This window comes from Pogoniulus pusillus, chromosome 24, assembly GCF_015220805.1.
Source record: "Pogoniulus pusillus isolate bPogPus1 chromosome 24, bPogPus1.pri, whole genome shotgun sequence".
Taxonomy (NCBI): Eukaryota; Metazoa; Chordata; class Aves; order Piciformes; family Lybiidae; genus Pogoniulus; species Pogoniulus pusillus.
In genome coordinates, this window is record NC_087287.1 from 566,063 (window position 1) to 583,534 (window position 17,472).

Genomic DNA, 17,472 nt, shown 5'->3' on the forward strand with positions numbered 1-17,472 from the left:
ATGTCCTTTCCATTGCAGGGAGCTTCACCTTAAGAAAAGGAAATAGCAGTAAGCATTCCCAGGCTGTTGGTCAGCTGTTGCTCAGAAAGGCACAGTGGTGGTAGTCTTAGCTTGTGGTGGCATTTAATGACTCTGTCCTTTGGAAGACATTATTAACATCATCCTTGACTGTGGCAGGAAGGTGCCTTGCTCAGAGTTGGCAAGTTGACAAAGGGATAACCTGTGAGTTCCTGGAGGCTGTCCACTAGTGTCTGCCATCATCAGCCTTGTCTTTGTTCAGAGCTTTAACCAGTTTTGCTTCAATTTTTCTTTGATGTCTCTTTCTTCCTCCACTTCTGGATTATTAATGGCACGAAACAGATCTCACCTCTCATTGTACTGATGCTCTAGTGACCAGATGCTGTAGCAGCCCAGCAGGAAGCAGATCCTACCTCTCATTGTACTGATGCTTTAGTGACCAGATGCTGCAGCAGCCCAGCAGGAAGCAGATCCTACCTCTCATTGTACTGATGCTTTAGTGACCAGATGCTGCAGCAGCCCAGCAGGAAGCAGATCCTACCTCTCATTGTACTGATGCTTTAGTGACCAGATGCTGCAGCAGCCCAGCAGGAAGCAGATCTTACCTCTCATTGTGCTGATGCTTTGGTGACCAGATGCTGCAGCAGCCCAGCAGGAAGCAGATCCTACCTCTCATTGTGCTGATGCTTTGGTTACCAGATGCTATACCAGCCCAGTAGTAACAAGATGAGAAATTCAACAAAGCCAATCAAACTTCCTCCTCTTTCTTTCTCTCATAAATAGTTTTCTAGGTATTTTAAAGCCCACACAGCAGCCTGCTTTAAGTTGCTTACAATATTTGTGAATATTTAACCCCTGACACTCTCTTTATGCAGAAGAATGTCTTGCAGCTTGTGCTGGGTAATGGTTTTAGGCTTAAAAGAACATTCAGAATATTTTTCTGCCCGCCCCCCCCCCCCCCCCCTCCCCCCGAGTTCAAATTTATTTTTAGTACCCTAAACAACCTAAGCCTTTTGCAGACCATTCCCTGTGCAGGCAAGATCCCATTTTCATGTGGATTTTATGTATTTTCTTCCTCCGCCGTCTACGTTTGTGTCAGCCAATGACAGCCAGATTCCTAGGGCTGCTTTCTCTTTAAGGACATGCTGCTTACATAAATAGTCCTTTACACCATCTCCTTGTTTTATAAGATTGTTTAGCAGGAGAGGGGCAATATTCCTTGGAAATGTGTTTTCTGCTTGTGCATGCCTTGTTACTATTTCGATTATGCAGATTCTTGATGCTGTGGAAATTTGTGCCTGATGACGCCAAGGCAGCTGCACGTTGTTAGCATTGTAGGCTGTCAGATGATCATGTGGGATTCTTGCAGCATGCAACATTCAATAGGCTTGAAAAAGGGCTTTTGATGCAAGGCATAGCTTTCGGAACGTATTTGTGCCTTTTTTAGTTAGCTAATACAAAATCATAATTTATTACCTTTAAATTCAAAATGCTGCCTCATTTTTCTTCTGGTTGGTTTCATTTTGGCTTCACTAGAAGATGCATCTGGTACATCCCCGATGAGGAGTTTATTAATGATACTGTCATTCAGTGCACTTACTTTTTTTCCTTTTAGAGTCCTGGCTAGCCCACAGATTACATGATCACATGTTCGTGCAGTCCTTCATATAGAACACAAACCACCATGCATGATTTCTTCCTTCTTTCTCCTCTCTGCCTTTTCCATTCTCTTTAAGTTGCTTTGTCATGTTCTCTTTTACCATCAAGCTGAGTCTTTGTCTTCCCCTCGCTGCTATTTGTTCTCTGTTTTCTCATGCTTGGTTACTGCAATATTATTTGATTAACGGGCTGTGATGATGATGAACCTGCACACTGGAGGAGCGGCTACTACAGTGGTGATGAAGGGATGTAATAATGGTCGCTATCCTCGGAATTCTCTCTACAGTGACTGCATCATAGAAGAAAAGGCAGTGGTCCTGCAGAAAAAGGACAATGAAGGATTTGGATTTGTGCTCAGAGGGGCAAAAGGTACGTGCCTCTGTGTGTGTGTGTGCGATGTGCGCTGGCATGAAGACATTTATACATCTCTGAGTATAAGCAGACATTATTCGTGCTGCACTTGGTTGCTAGACAACAGGATTCTTTCTGTGCTGTGCTACTCGGATTTTAGGGGCTTCTGTCTGAAGCAGTTTGCATTTTTCCGTAGGAGAAGCACTCTAATGGGGGGGGAGGAGAAAGTTTTACCTGTATTTTTATTATGCTTGGTATGTGTAATATTCTGTCATTAATGTGTTTTGTTCTGCAGTTTAACTGTGGGAGCCCTGCTTCCCTTACAAAACCTGCTGCTTTATTGCAAATGTCAGCCTAGCAAAGTAGGTCTGTGAACAGAAATAGAGGAGAGACATTTTGTTTAAAATAGGTGTGGATCTCCTGCAAGGTGACATTGGTGCAGTTTTAGTATGAAAATGCGATCTTCTTTTATGCCTTCAGAAGCTGCACATATGTTGCATGGCCTGTGGTGTGCTGTTCCTATGTTCAGCTGCATGGAACTTCTCTGGAGCCTGAAATCTACCAGAATGGCGTTCTCCAGAGTTAGAAAAAGCATTTTCTTTAATGCTCTGCTTTGTAACTTTCGGTCCACTCTGCTCCTTTTGCATTAAGAAAGGCTCTGTGTGATGGTATAGTCAATCTCTCCCCCTGCCTTAGCTTATGTGGGTTCTCCCTTGCCTTGCTTGAGCATCAGAATTATTCCATGGCTTCGTTGCTGGGACATCATTTTTGCTTCTGTGTTTCCCCAGCCCTAAAGCACTGCCGCCACAGATTTTCAGTGTTGTGGAAGCCTTTGGGATTTTAGTTAAACAAAATGCTGTGGAGTTGTACCAGGCAAGCCAAGAGCAGTGCCTTTTAGCTAGCCTGTGGCCCTGGGCTGCCTGTACATTGAGCAGAGGTTGCTCTCTCTCTCTGGCAGCCCAACAATTGCCCCCAGATTTTCTCTGTGGCAGTGAGGGCACCTCAGGTGAAAGGCACAAGGACTTTTCTGCTTGTGTCTACGTGACAGAGAGAGAGAGACAGGGCTGCTATGAGGCCAGCTCTGCCTCCTTTCCCAAAAAGTGCTTTTCTTCTGTTGCCTGCTTTGTAATGCACAGTTACAGCTAGGAGCAAAATTCAGATTGATCTTTTTCATCCCATCCCTCCCCCCCAGTTTGGCCAGATGCTTTTCTGGCTATGGCACACAAGTAATTTTTAGCTGGGTGTTGCCAGAGTGACAAGCATTTTGCTAGACACAGAAAAGGGTTCATCAAACTAATCCTGATGATCCTGGAATGCAGAGAATGCAGCTCTCACCTCGTAGAGCTGGCTTTGGTTTGTGTCAGTAAAGCAGCACGGATTTTCCTCTCTCAGCTGAGGACCTGTGGATTGCTCTTGCAGACACTGTTCCCAGCATCTTGACATCCTCCCAGGCAGAGTCCTGAGGCTTCTAGCACCAGCATTTTTAACCAGAACTGAGAGGGGCCAGTAAGAGGCCTGTAGCCAAGTGGTATTTGCAAGCACTCCATAACTTTCTTTTTTTTTTTTTTCCCCTTACTGTGGTATTTATTTTTGAAGCTGACACACCAATTGAAGAATTCACCCCAACTCCAGCCTTTCCTGCTTTGCAGTACTTGGAATCTGTGGATGAAGGGGGAGTAGCATGGCAAGCTGGCCTGAGAACTGGAGACTTTTTGATCGAGGTAGGAGATCCTGGCATGTGATTCTCAGTGCTCTGTTGGGGAGATAGCAATGTTCCCTTTGGAGAATGTGCTTTGGAAGACGTGGGGATGCTTCTGAACGGCAGGTTCAGCTGACTGGCACCAGTAACGAACTGCACTTGGTCTTAAAATCTGATGCAGTGGTTAGGGAGGCAGCTGGAGAGCAATGTTCAGGGTGGCTGGGAATTCTCTGTCTCTTCTTTTGGATGTTTGGGAGCACACTGTCAGAGGAAAGTGGAACTGTCTACACCCCTGCATTACAGAACTGGGATTGAGGCTCATGCCAGTATTTCTTGCAGGCTGTGCATCCTGTGCTCTTGGACATGTTTGCTGGTAATAATGACGGCTGCTTGAGCAGAGCACAGGAGCGAACGACTTCGCTGCGGCCATTTCTGCAGCGGTCTCGTGCTGTCTAGGAACCATGGAGAGTAGAGCACATTTCTTTGGCTTCAAATGAAATGCTTCCAGCAGTGCACTCCAAGTACAGTCATACACCAAATAAGGCACCAAAGCTGCTTCACTAAAAGCAGCTTTGTTCAGACCAAAAATATCTCCCATCGGATATCTGAGCGGTTGTTTAGCTGCTACCTAAGGTCTGGTTGCGGTAGTTGGGTCTTCTTCTTGGTCTTGCTGGGCAGTTGGCAACAAAACCACAATTTGGGATTTTCTCCCTCTTTTTTCCCCCCTTCCCCCACCCAACCTTCTCCTGGCCACCGAAGTGGTGCTGTGATTCTGTGAAAGCAGGCACTGGGAAATAGATCTGTCAGGGTGGCTTGACCAAGTCTGGTCTGTAAGACCTTTTGATTTGATTCGATCTTTCCTTTTTCAGGCCCATATGTGCATTGTGGGAAGTGTTTACCGGTGCCACCACGTTTGTTTCTGCAGAGCGGGCTTTTACATTCAGGGGAGGAGAGAATAGGCAGCTCTTATTGGTGCTGTGCTTTGAACTCCCATGGTGATCGAATTTAAATAGTTGCACTGCTGCTGTAACAGTGACAGAAGGAGCTATGCGGGCTTCTAAAGAAAACAGAGGTGGATTTGTCTCTCTGCCTTCAAAGGACGTTTTCCTCACTGTTTATTTGCTTGAGAAGAAGCATTTAGCAAACAAACGGAGGCTCGGAAATTGCACTGGCAGGCACTGGGTGCAAGGAAGCTTTCAAACCTATGATTGTTAGCAATGCTAGGTGGAGTTTCTAAGCAATGCTTTGTTTTTAGAAGGTGATTTCTTGTTAGGCTTTTATTCTGTAGGACGTATGCAAAGTCTCTGCTGGAGGATTTTGCAGCTAGCTTGGGTGGTGAATCATTGCGATTTAGTGGAGAGGATTGCAGAATGGTGGGTGTGCAGGTGGAATTATTAAGAGGTCTGGGTAAGTGGTGCTGCCCAAAGCTGCGCTGGTTTTCTGGCAGGTGAAAGAAGGATTAGAAGTGGCTAGAAACGTCCATGTGGCTTGGCTTGGAAGAGCAGTCAGGCGTGTGCTGCGCGGCTGGCTCAGGGCGCCAGTCCCTGCCGACACCGCCCGGCAGGGTCCCGGCAGTTCCGAGCCGCTCCGGTGCTGGGCGCAGACCCAGTCCCCTTCTCTGTCGGCTGTGCTCACCAGCGTTGTTTGTTCTGAGTCTGGCAGGAAAGAGATGATAATCCTGCGGAGTCACAACTTTGCTGTCCTCAAAGACTTTTATGTTGGGGAGGAGCAGAGTTTTGTCTGTGGCACTCTATGTGCTGCACAGTACTGCCCAGCTGCAGAAAGCCTTCTTTGAAGGTATTTACACTGATGCCAAAGATCCTGCACCTAAAACGTAACTGACTGCTCCAGCAGCACTTCCAGGAATGCCAAGCTACCTTATTGCTCGTCTTGAACATAAGGACAGAGAAATGCTGCAGGGAAATCTTGAATACTGTGTACAGTTTTGGGCTTCCCAGTTTAAGAGGCAAAGGGATCTGCTGGAGAGGGTCCAGCAGAGGGCTGCAAGGATGAGAGACTGGAGCACTGTCTGATGAGGATAGCTGAGGGACCTGGGGCTGCTTAGTCTGGAGCAGAGAAGACTGAGAGGGGATTTAATAAATGTCTATAAATGTCTGAGGGCTGGGGGGTCAGGAGGCAGGGACAGGCTCTGCTCACTGCTCCCTGGGATAGGACAAGGTACAGTGGATGGAAGCTGCAGCACAGGAGGTTCCACCTCAACATAAGGGGGAACTTCTTGACTGGAAGGGTCCCAGAGCACTGGAACAGGCTCCCCAGGGAGGCTGTGGAGTCTCCTCCTCTGGGGCCTTTCAAGGCCTGTTTGGATGTGTTCCTGTGTGCCCTGAGCTAGATTGTGTGGTCCTGCTCTGGCAGAGGGGGTTGGACTGGATGAGCTCTTTGGGTCGCTTCCAACCTCTGATGTCCTGTGAGCCTGCGAAATGCAGAGAGCATTGGCAGTCGAACACAGCAGGCACTGGGAGAACAAAAGGCACTACAGGCTGCAGCAAGTGGCTAGCATAGCTGGTGTGGTTAGTCTGCCCTGTTGGCTCATGCTGCTGTGGGTAGTGCCACCTCAACTGCTTGTAAGTTACCAAATGCATTCATCATAAATGTCACATGAATAATAAAACAGTTAATAGGCAACTAGGATCCTAATTAGTCCCATTTATAACACTCATGGCAAGTGTCAGGCTGTAGGCAAGTGATAGTCCAATTTGTCAGAGGGCAATAAGCAAGAGAGAGCAGATGTTTGTCTCTTGCTCAAGGAGGTTTGCTGGCTTGGGTCATGGAGGTAAGGGGAACTTTTGCCATTGGTCCTGACTACGGGGAGACAGGTTTGACAGGAAGGTAGGTCCCTTCTTTGTGAGCAGGAGGGATCATGAGGCTTGGTGAAGGCATCATTCTTCCTGTATAATTATGGTCTGGATCTTCCAAAGGGTGTAAAACTTTAGGGTCAGCTGCCGAGCACACTACAGCAGTTCAGTGTTGAAGATGGCCTGTGTGGAGCAGAACAAATAAAGCATCTGCAGAGAGAAGGAAGGGAAGGCATTGTCCTGCTTCAGCAGGTGGACAGGGCGGACAGTTGGGGCAGGGCTGGCACACTGCCTTCTCTGAGCTTTTACCAAGGTGGCAGCTTTGCTGAGAAGCCACATCACACTGCCTTGTCCAGCCTGTACTGTTGGCAGAGCCTTCAGAGACGAATGCTGAACTTAGCTTTGGGAATAGTGTCCAAAGACTCTTCACTGACATTTCCACTAGCTGTTACTGTTTTTGTCCTTGCATCAAGCCCAGTCATACTTTTTGTGATGCAAATTGTAAGGTGTGTGGTGGCTTCTCTGGATAGAACACAAATAAAATGCACTGGAGGAACACATGAGCGGTTTGAGAGCTGGAGTTAGCTAGAGACAGCTGCCATTATATGTAGATTTTGATGAGCAGTTCAGCAGTTGCTGACTCATCTATTTTCTTGGCTTTGATAAACAGTCAGGAATGGAGCATGGCTGGGATTTGGTTGTAACTGAGAGAGGTTGCACATCTTGCTCTGTTAGCTATTTTTTCACTATTGTAGTTGATGGTTCCTCGCCTCTTGATGTCTGCCCAATGGCAAAGGCAGATAAAAGTAAAGCAGCATACTGGGGCAAGTGCTGCCCAGTATAGAAGTGATGGCTCCTCTTAGAAGGTGATTTTAAATCTCCAGCTGTCATCAGTGTGTAGAACACGGCTTCAGCCATTGCAGGCTCACTGTAGTGCACCAGGGCAGCTTTGTAAATGCTTGATCACAAAACAACTGAGCCAGAAACTGGTTTGATTTGTTACTTGAAATCCTTGCCAGAAAGCAAGGTGCCAGCTCTGCCCCTGTGCCTCTTCTCTGTGCCCAACCCTCCTGTGCCTAGCCCTTTGTTACCTGTGTGCAGGTCCTAGTCATAGAATCATAGAATGCTTTAGGTTGGAAGGGACCTGAAAGCTCATTCAGTTCCAGCTCCCCGCCATAGGCAGAGACACCTCCCACTAGAACAGGTCACTCAAGGCCTCATGCAAGCTGACCTTGAACACCTCCAGGGAGGGAGCAGCTCAGTGTCAAGAGAGGAACCTGAGCACTGCTCTGCATAGTGCTGCCTTGCCATGTGAGTTAAGGAATTACTCAAGTGAGGCTGCTTCCCTTCGGACAGCTGCTTTGATGGTGTGCAAGCGTAACCATCTTTGCCTAAGGAGATCTGTTAGAGTGGAAGAGGTTTCTTGACTCAGAGGACGGTAGGGTATAGCCTAACCTACAACACCCAAACCTGGTGGGTTGTGAAGTGTTACTGTTGTTCCTGTGAGCGTGCAGCTGTTTTGCTGGTGTTGCATAGTGTGGTGTGTGGGGGTTTTCATCCACCACAGCACTGAGCTGGTACCGAGCAGTAGTCTTATAGTATCAATACTTAGCAAGTGAAACTAATTCTGCAATCCTTCAGCAGAGTAATGTGCTTCTGTTCTAAATGAGTCGTTGCAGTTTGTGTTTTTGAGCCATAAAATCACTTATTTTTCCAGATAAATTGAAATATTATTGTCTTCAGCAGAGGAGGGTTGCTTGCTTACATTCCAGTTCAGATGCAAACTAGATAAAACCAGTTTATTATCTATTAGGGGGAAAAAAAGGCACAATGAAGGTTTGACATGGGGATCCAAAGCAGGGATGGCAATAGAAGGAATCTCATCATCTTGCTGTAGAAGAGTTCAGCTGGTGCTGAAATGGTTTGTAGCGTAGCTGCCTGTGTTGTTTTATCCTCCAGAGCTGACAGCACTTAGTAGAGCAGGCTTTCCTTGAGGTGTTTGCCATCCGCTGTTACACATAGCAGGACAGGAGCCTGGTGGTAAATGAAGCTGCCTACCCTCTGACTCTGTAGGAAGTGGCAGCAGGCATTGAGGGAGATGCTGAAAGCACATGGGATATTTATCTGAGGGACATGCAGCAGTATCTCTAGATTGCCAGGGGGCTTATAGCAGTAGGTTAGTTTTGTGCACACAGCTTGAAAACTGACCTGGAAGGGAAGTTTTTAACTTTGGCTGCAGTCGTTATGAGTGTTTCTGGCAAGTGCAGCAATGTTGTGTGCTCCATTTGTGTTCAGTGGCTGGGTGAGTTGGTGCTTTCACAAAGCCATCTGCTAGTGATTTACATCCTTTTAGCAATGGAGAAACCTTCCTATCCTTTGGTAATCTCCATTAATTGCCCCGTGGCTCTTCTGTTCCTAGTGTGAACTTTGCTGCTTCTCCCACCAGACACGGCTCTAAATCGTGTGTGTTTTCTCCAGGCAGCTACGTGGGGGTGCTGATGTTTTTCCTCTGGAAATAAGCAGAGGCTTTGTTAGCACCTCTGCAGCAAGGTGGATTATCACACCGGAGCTCTCTGCAGTCTCTTTCTGGAAGGTGGTTCGTGCCCGTGCGGTTCGGTGGCTCTCCCCAGAGCGCGGGTGCCAGCTCGGTGCGGCGCCGGTAGTGCGAGCGGGAGGAAGGAGGAAAAACCCCACAGTGCTCTTGCGTTTTCGAATGCTGTCTTCACCTCTCACACTTAGGCCTTTGGTGGCCCAGAAGACTAAGACTCGGTTCACTGTCTTGCATTAGGCTTCTTGCTGCCAGTTTGGCTGCTTGTGCTGCCCATGCCCTGAGCTCCTCGTTGGCAGGTTGAGCAGGAGCAGAGCCAGGCTGGCTGCGGCGCACACTGAGCTCTTCTGTTCCTCGACAGCATCTGGGTGGGGTTTCGACTCACCTGTGCGTCCCTTTAAGGATGAGAGATCTAGCAAAGCTGCAGCAGTGCTGCCGTGTTTCAGCACCTGCTCCACAGCTGTGTGACACATACTGAGCCTTGTTGTGTGTTCCTGTGCACGGTCACTGCCGGGGAACAGTGTTCTCACTCACCTGCAGCTCTGAGGCAGAGCAGAGCTGGCACACCTAGGCTGGGCACCAGTCTCTTTAAACCTGAGAAACTGAGGGTGCTGGAGCTGTGCAGACAGGCAGTGGCGTCGCCTTCTCTGAAGAGATTCCAAACCCAAATGGATGTGATCTTGAGCAATCTGCTGTAGGTGCCCCCTGCCTTAGCAGAGGTGGTTGAGCTGGATGATCTACAGAGGTCCCTTCCAAGCCCTACCACGCTGGGATTCTGTGTATTTAATTGATACATCACTTGATTCAACCAACCTTTAGAGGAAAAAGGTCATCTCTGTTTACCGTTTAGTCATCACCCTCTTGGCCACATCTCTAAACAATGCCTATTAAGCACAAGTGTACCCCTGACAATTCTCAAAATGAAAGTTGTCACAGTCCAGAGGAAACTTTCTGCCTCCTTTGATTATGCAATTCTTCTGCGTGAGCACAGCTGCAGAAGTACAGAAGAAGTGGGACAGTGGTGTCCTGGGAGAGCAGCAGCTCTGGTACAAGTGTTCAGCAGCCTGGGGTGGCTGTGCAGTCTCTGACCACATGGATTCATTTTCCACCTGATGCAAAAATATTTTCCTCTCTGCTTCATCTCAGTGAGTGAGAGTTTGGCTTTGCTTTGATGGTGTTTTTTCTTCAGTTATGTTTTTAGTGGATGGAGGCAGCTGAATGAAAGAATTGTTCCTTCAAAGTGCTTTGGATCTGCACAAACACACTGCAGAAGGGTAGCAGCTATCTGGGCATTGTTCTCTCCATCTGTTTAGATGCAGCTTCTAACCCACAGGAAGTGATGGTGTTCCAAATGTGCTCGGTGAGGTCATAGAGTGGTCTGGGTTGGAAGGGACCTCCAGAAGTCATCCAGCCAAACCCCCTCTGCACTCAGCAGGGACATCCTCAACTAGATCAGGTTGCCCAGAGCCCTGTCCAGCCTCACCTTGAGTATCTCCAGGGATGGGGACATAACCATCTCCTTGGGCAACCTGTTTTAGTGTTCCTGCACCCTCGTAATAGAGAACTTGTTCCTGCCATCCAGTCTGAATCTGCTCTGCTCTAGTTTGCAGGCATTGCCCTCGTCCTGTCACTGCAGGCCTTTGCAAACTGTTTCTCCACCCTTCTTGTGGCCTCCTTCAGGCACTGGCAGGCTGCTATTAGGTCTCCCCAGAGCCTCCTCTTCTCCAGGCTGAACACCCCCAGCTCCCTCAGCCTGCCTTTGCAGCAGAGCTGCTCCAGCCCCTGATCGTTTTCGTGGCCCCCGTCTGGACCTGCTCTGTCAGATCTGTGTCCTTCCTACGTTGAGGGCTCCAGAGCTGGATGCAGTGCTGCAGGTGAGGTCTCACCAGAGCAAAGTGGCAGAATCCTCTCTCTGGCTCTGCTGGCAACACTGCTGTGGATGCAGCCCAGGCTGTGATTTGCCTTCTGGGCTGCAAGCTCACACTGCCTGCTCCTGTCCAGCTTCTCGGCCACCAGCACCCCCAGGTCCTTCTCCTCAGGGCTGCTTTCTGTCCCCTCCTCCCCCAGCCTGTATTGACAGTGAGGACTGTTCTGGCCCAGCTGCAGGACCCTGCACTCGCTCTTGCTGAGCCTCATGAGGTTCACCTGGGCACACCTCCCCAGCTTGTCCAGGTCCCTCTGGGTGCCATCCTGTCCCTCCAGCGTAGGACAGCCACACTCAGCCTGGTGCCATCTGCACACAGCTGGTGGTGCCCTCGAGCCCCCGTCTGTATCGCTGATGAAAGCATTAAACAGCACCGGTCCCAGCACAGACCCCTGCGGGACACCGCCTGGCACTGCTCTCCATCTGGACATTCAGCCTCTGGGCACCACCCTCTGGGTGCGACCATCCAGGCAGTTCCTTAGCCACTGAGCAGTCCACCCAGCAAATCCACACCTCTGCAGCCTGGCCAGCAGGATGTTGTGGGGGCTGTGTCCAAGGCCTTGCAGCACTCCAGATCACTTCCAGAGGTCTTCCCTGTTCCACTGACTTAGTCACTGTATCGTAGAAAGCCACCAGGTTGGTCAGGCAGGGTTCGCCCCTAGTAGAGCCCTGCTGGCTCTCTTGAATCGCCTCCCTGTCCTCCCTGGGTCTTAGCCTGACCTCCAGGAGGATCTGTGCCATGATCTTCCCATGCAGGGAGGTGAGGCTGACAGGTTGGTGGTTCCCAGGGTCCTCCCTTCTACCCTTTTTAACAATGGCTGTGATGTTTCCTTCCTTCCAGTCCCCAGGGACTGCACCTGGCTGCCAGGACTGTTCAGATGTCATGGAGAGTGGCTTGGCAGCTCCATCAGCTAATTCCCTCAGGACTCTGGGGTGCATTTTGCCAGGTCCCGTGGACTTGTGTATCTCTGGGTGCCTCGGATGATCACACACCTTGGATGGACCAGCCCTGTGTAGTTCTGAAACCACCTTAACAGGACTGTTACCTCTTCAGCAGAGATGGAGAGGGGCAAACCAGAGTGAGTTTGATTCTTCCAAGAGCTTAATTCTTCCTGGCCAAGCAAACAACAGGCTGTGGAATACTGTTAAAATGACACTATTTAAAATCTCTTTTGTCTGAGGAGCAGCCTGTTTGCTGCTGGCACATGTACAAAAGGTGGCTCTGAGCAAGGCTGGGAAGTGTTTTGCCTTAGCTTGGAGTCTACAGGAGGTGCACCTGGGCCTGTAGCCCCAAGGGGGAAGAGAAAATGGTGGCACTTGTCCCGACTCCTAGAGATGGAACAAGCACTCATTTGGTGCTCAGAGTTGGTTTTATGGTGCTGGGGGCATGGGGAAGGAATTCTGGTGATGGTGGCAGCAGCAGTCAGATGGGCTCTGTGCCCGTTCAGTTCTCAGGCCTTTTGATTGTGGTGCCACTGCATTTTGGAAAGAACTCTGCTGAGGTTTCTGTTCTTGGGGGGGTTCTGCTGAAGCTCATGGGACTGTGTGTGGAGTGTGCAGATAGCCAGAGGGAGCTTTTTGACTTCTTGCCCATATGGAAGCCAACATTTCCCTTACTGCCACCTGAAAACCAGGACTCACTAGTAGAAAATGCTCTACGAGTAAGGAATATGTTTAAAGCCAAGCTGCTTATAATAAATAGCTAGCTCTGGGCCACCAAGAAGCCATCCACTGGTAGCCAGCCACGGAGTTTAAAAGGAGGCTGGATGAGGCACTTAGTTGATTAGAAGGGTTAGGTGAGAGGTTGGACTAGATGATCCTAGAGGTCTTTTCCAATCTGGCTAATTCTGTGCTTCTGAGTTGCAAAATTGTTTTAAGCTGAAAGAGACCTTTAAGACTGAGTCAGCTCTTAACCACTAAGCCATGTCCCTCCCCACCACAGCTACACAGCTTTTAAACCTCTGCACCTTGGCCAGCAGTGTGCCACATAAAGCTCAGCTCTGGATGGGCCTCACTCTTGCAGAGTCTGTCTCTGCACTGTTCACATAACACAAGAGTAATGCAGCTCTTCGCTTTCTGGCTCCTCCATGGTGAGGGTGGGCATTCAGGCTACCAGCACCGTCTGAGTAAATGCCATTTGTGAGGCACAGTTTGGAGATTTCCAGAAGACATTCCATTAAAATTAATTCCTCTGAAGCCCGTTAGCTTTTTATAGTCTTTGATACTATGGAAACCTACTTAGCAGAGTGGAGCTATACGAAAAGCAGTCCTTGTGCCTGGCATTTTCGGGGAGAAAATACAATTTCTCTTAATTGCTGATGTTGCTACAAGCCTGCAGGAATACAGGGGAAGGAGAAGAGGTGAGCTGGTGTAAATGGTGGAGAGTTGACTGACTGACTCCTATTTGCTGCAGCAGAACTGATCTCATACCTTGAATTTTTGTTTTTGTTTCTGTTCTCCCCTTATTTTGGGAGGCACGAGCCTCTTACAGGCAGGAGAAGTACTTTGAAGTGGAGTTGCATGCGAGTCTGCGTAGGTGGTTACGTATTTACTTAGTGCCAGCTCTCTTTTCAGGGCCAGGCTGGATGAGGCCTCGAGCAGCCAAGTCTTGTTGAGAGGTGTGGACCCTCCCATTGCCCATGGTGGGGAGGTTGGAGCAGATGATCTCTGAGGTCCCTTCCAGTGTGAACCAGTCTAGGATTCTATGATTCAGTTTCTCATCCTGCTATGGCTGTAAATATGAGAAAGAGAATCACAAGCTTTTAGTGTCCATTAGTCTGGTTTGGGTCCTTTGGTAGCATCGGGGTATGTATGGACAGCATATGGGCATGCCCTGCAGCTCCTAGGGTGCAGCAAACCTATCTAGTGAGGAACCTGAATTACACTTTAAGTAATCAGGTTAGAAAGAACATTTTCTATCCTGCTGTAGCACTGATAGGAGACTCTTGCATGGAACAGTAGATGGTAACACTCCTCTGTCTCTGCTGCTTCGTTTGTGCCTGTGGCACTAAGTGGGGAGCTGGATTTCCAGTTCTCCTCTTCTTGTGGCAGAAGGTTTTCACTTGTTCCAGACCCATTATTTCTCCGTGGTGAGAGTTTTGCCTGTTAGTTTGCAGAACAGTAACTCCTCAGTTGTCTTCATGGCAAGTGGCAATGTCTCTGTTGTGGAGTTCTGGATCTGAAGGTCTCTGAAGGCTTTGCTGGTCAGAGCACTGAAAATTGTCCCAGCAAACACATTAAAGGCTTAAAGGAGCTTCTCAAGATGGGTAAATAGGTTGGCAGGACAACAGCAGGTAGCTAAATGTGTCTTTTATTTGGTGATGAAGCTGAAGTTTAAAAGCATGTAGGTACACAGAGAAGTTGTGGAAGAGTTTATTTACACCTTGGAACAGAAAGGGTTGCTTATGGACAAACACTGTGGTTGTTCAGACACTCGTTGGAATGAAGATGACAGCTGAGAGAACCCTGACAACCCTGGGCTCAGGAAGTGACTGCAGAGATCAGCTCCACCATGAAACAGCCACAGTTTACCAGTCAGTAGCCGCTAGGGATCTGGCACTAGAGATGGCAGAGAGCCTCTTTGTAAAGACTTGGCACTAATGTCATACAACAAGAAGTTGATGCCAGCCTAGATGCTAAAACAGCTGAGGAGATGTGTAGAGTTCCTGCTTTGTCCTCCCCAAGGCAGGGTGCCGTGGGTCGAGCTGCCCCATCACACAGGTGCGGGGAGCAGATGCCACAGCCCTGCCGTGACTCCCTCATGTTTTCTTTTGAAGTAGCATAAGTGGCAAGAGCCAAGAACCCTTTCTCTGTTTTTAATTCATAATAGAAATATCTCCAGCATTTTATTGCCAGGTTTTGTCTTCTGGAATTGTTCTGCTAAGGGGCTTCAAAGAACTGCTATTGCTTTCACTGGCGTGCACCTCGAGCTTGGCTTTCCATCACCAGCCAGAGCCGTGTGAGGCAGCTGCCATTGCAGACAGATGTGGAAGTTGTTCGTGGTGCTTCTGGTGTGTTTGTTTACACTGAGGCTTGCTATGACTCACTTTAACTGCTCAAAGAAAGAGGCAATTGTTTCTCAGATGACCAGCAAACATTTATTGTAAGTGTTTGCTTAAAGTTGCTTGTTAGTTTTTCGTACCTAAATCTGCTTTGTTGACCTTGCCTCTTGTGGAGCTGGCTTTGACACAAGCCAGAAGGACCAGGGCTTGACTTCAGGGTGGGTTTTGTCTGTGAGCAAGTATTTGGTCCCCATAATTGCCTGTGGTCTATTTAGTAGAAATCAAGAGTACACTTAGCAAATTGGTTGTTGATCAGAGCTGGAGATGCCATAGGCACCTCTTGCCCCAGAATCAAAGGCTGGGCTTGTTCACCCCCAAGTCTCATGGTCATGCAACATCTTCTGCCGTTTCTTCTCCCTGTGCCATGCAGACTTCTGCAAAAGTGCTGCTCAGTTCTTTAGTCCTTTTGCTTCTTATGATATGGACCTAGCTCTGGGTGCTTGAACTTGTCCCATTTGGTCTCTCAAAGGTGTACTGCTGTGCTTTCACAGCATAGTGGTTGAGGTAGTTTTCTCTGGACAAATCTTGTTCCACCTGTAAAGGTGTCAGAACCGAGACCAAGACTCACCTGGTAGTGAGCAGTGCCAAATGGGCTACTGCTGCCTTCAGACCTTCACTGTGCTTCTGTGCTGGCTGGGTGGCTGGGATAACTTGCAGCATTGCAGAGGTCTGTGAGCAGAGTTCCAGCTTCCCATGCTCATCCAGGGGCTCACGTTCCAGCTCCTCTATTGGAAGTGGAAAGTTGGGATGCAGAGCTTTCCCTGGATGGGTAAACTCTCGGGTAGCCATGCCTGGTGGCTGAATCCTCTATTAAATGCTCCTGACCTGGCTAGTTTGAACTTGTCCTTTTGGCACCGACTTCTGGGTTTGTTCCTTTTCCAGGGGAGACTAAAATGAGAACTGAAATAATTCCATACAGGTCAGGATGCTTTAATGTTCATGCAGACTGCACTGCAGTAGAAAGGCTGGGTAGATGGGGTCATTTCCATCTCTGGGGGAGTTTTGCAGTTGGCAAGTTCTTGTGTTGAGCAGTAGAAAACAGGAAGGGTTTGGGACATAAAGAATGTGGCCTGGCACAATGTGTTACCCTGCTGCAGACCTCTTCAAGAGCAGATTCTGGAAACAGGAATGTTGTTGGCTTTCTAACATTGTAGAGGGGTTTTAATGGAGAGATTCCTTCCTCATCTGAGCACTAACCCATATTTAATTGCTAGATTGCTACTTGTTTATTAGAAATACACTGGGTTTTGTAAGCAAATTTCTGTACCACTTTGCTGCTTTTATTGTATGAATACATCTCATTAATACAATTTAATTTGCTGCATGTTTTGTTAATGATCTTTTGATGTGAGGTGGAAAAGTTGTTTTGGTTTCTATTTTTTCAGTGATGATCTTATGTGCAAAAGTGTTGCTGCTAGGCAATGATCCACCCAGAGAGCGTTCAGGCTGGTTGCTGGTAATGTGCACCAGATCAGTGACAGTGACGGGGTTTGGTAGGTGCCTGCTGCCTTTCGAATGGGCACTGTTGTACAAACCCAGGGGGCAGAAAATGCTGTTTATCTGTGGGAGAGAAGGGGACAAACCCAGAGGAAGGAAAATTCTAGAGTTAACGTGAACTCACATGCAGGGGAGGTCTTGCAGGGCCACTTCTGTGGCTCAGTCAGCAGAACAGAATCAGAAGGTGGTTTCTGTTCACTCGCTCCCGGTAAATGGTTAAATACTTGAGTTTGAACTGTTGTAGAAGTCAGCTTAAGCAGCTGATGTATGAGCAGGTGAAGGGAACTGCACTGTCATTCACCCAGAGTGAGGCATTTGCACATGGCTCAGCTCTGGAAAATGGGAAAAGAGAGGCAGGAAACCTTTATCCTTATCAGTCACTGCCAAACGACCTGGTGGGGAAATGCAGGTGAACCACCCAGGGTAGCTGAGGTGTAGGTTGTTGAGATGTTTGCTGATGCTGAGCAGGGTTTAGGGGTTGGTTTGTTAGTGATTTTTTTTCCCACTAAATCAGAGAGCAGATGCATCTGGCAGTCAATGGCTGTGTCGCTGAGATTGCTGCTTAATATACACAGATTCACAGAGGCACAGATTGCACTGGGTTGGAAGAGACCCTCAAAGCTCATCTTGTCCAACCCTCCTGCAGTCAGCAGGGACACCTCCAGCTAGATCAGGCTGCCCGGGGCCATATCAAGCTTAATCCTTCTCATTTTCATCCTTAAATGTTGTAAGTCTCTAAAGTGAGGAAACTGGTCCTCAACATTTGACTGACACCTCACGCTTGTCTTCTGTTAAATGTTGGCTTTGCTGGGCTCTGGCAGTAGGGAGCAATGTATAAATACATGAATACATATAGTGCTTAGCCTAATGCTGAGCTCTGCTCATAGCTGGAGCTGGCACTG

The 17,472-nt window shown here is 48.4% G+C and overlaps 1 protein-coding gene across 12 annotated transcripts in view; it reads left to right on the forward strand.

Annotated features, from left to right (window-relative positions):
* SHANK2 (SH3 and multiple ankyrin repeat domains 2) overlaps window positions 1-17,472 on the forward strand; it is a 285,477-nt gene that overhangs the window by 164,142 nt on the left and 103,863 nt on the right. For all 12 annotated transcript variants that reach the window (XM_064162990.1, XM_064162984.1, XM_064162986.1 and 9 more), the window contains 2 exons: window positions 1,964-2,046; window positions 3,625-3,749. In XM_064162990.1, the coding sequence (XP_064019060.1) occupies window positions 1,964-2,046; window positions 3,625-3,749 (208 nt within the window). The remainder of the gene's footprint in view (window positions 1-1,963; window positions 2,047-3,624; window positions 3,750-17,472) is intronic.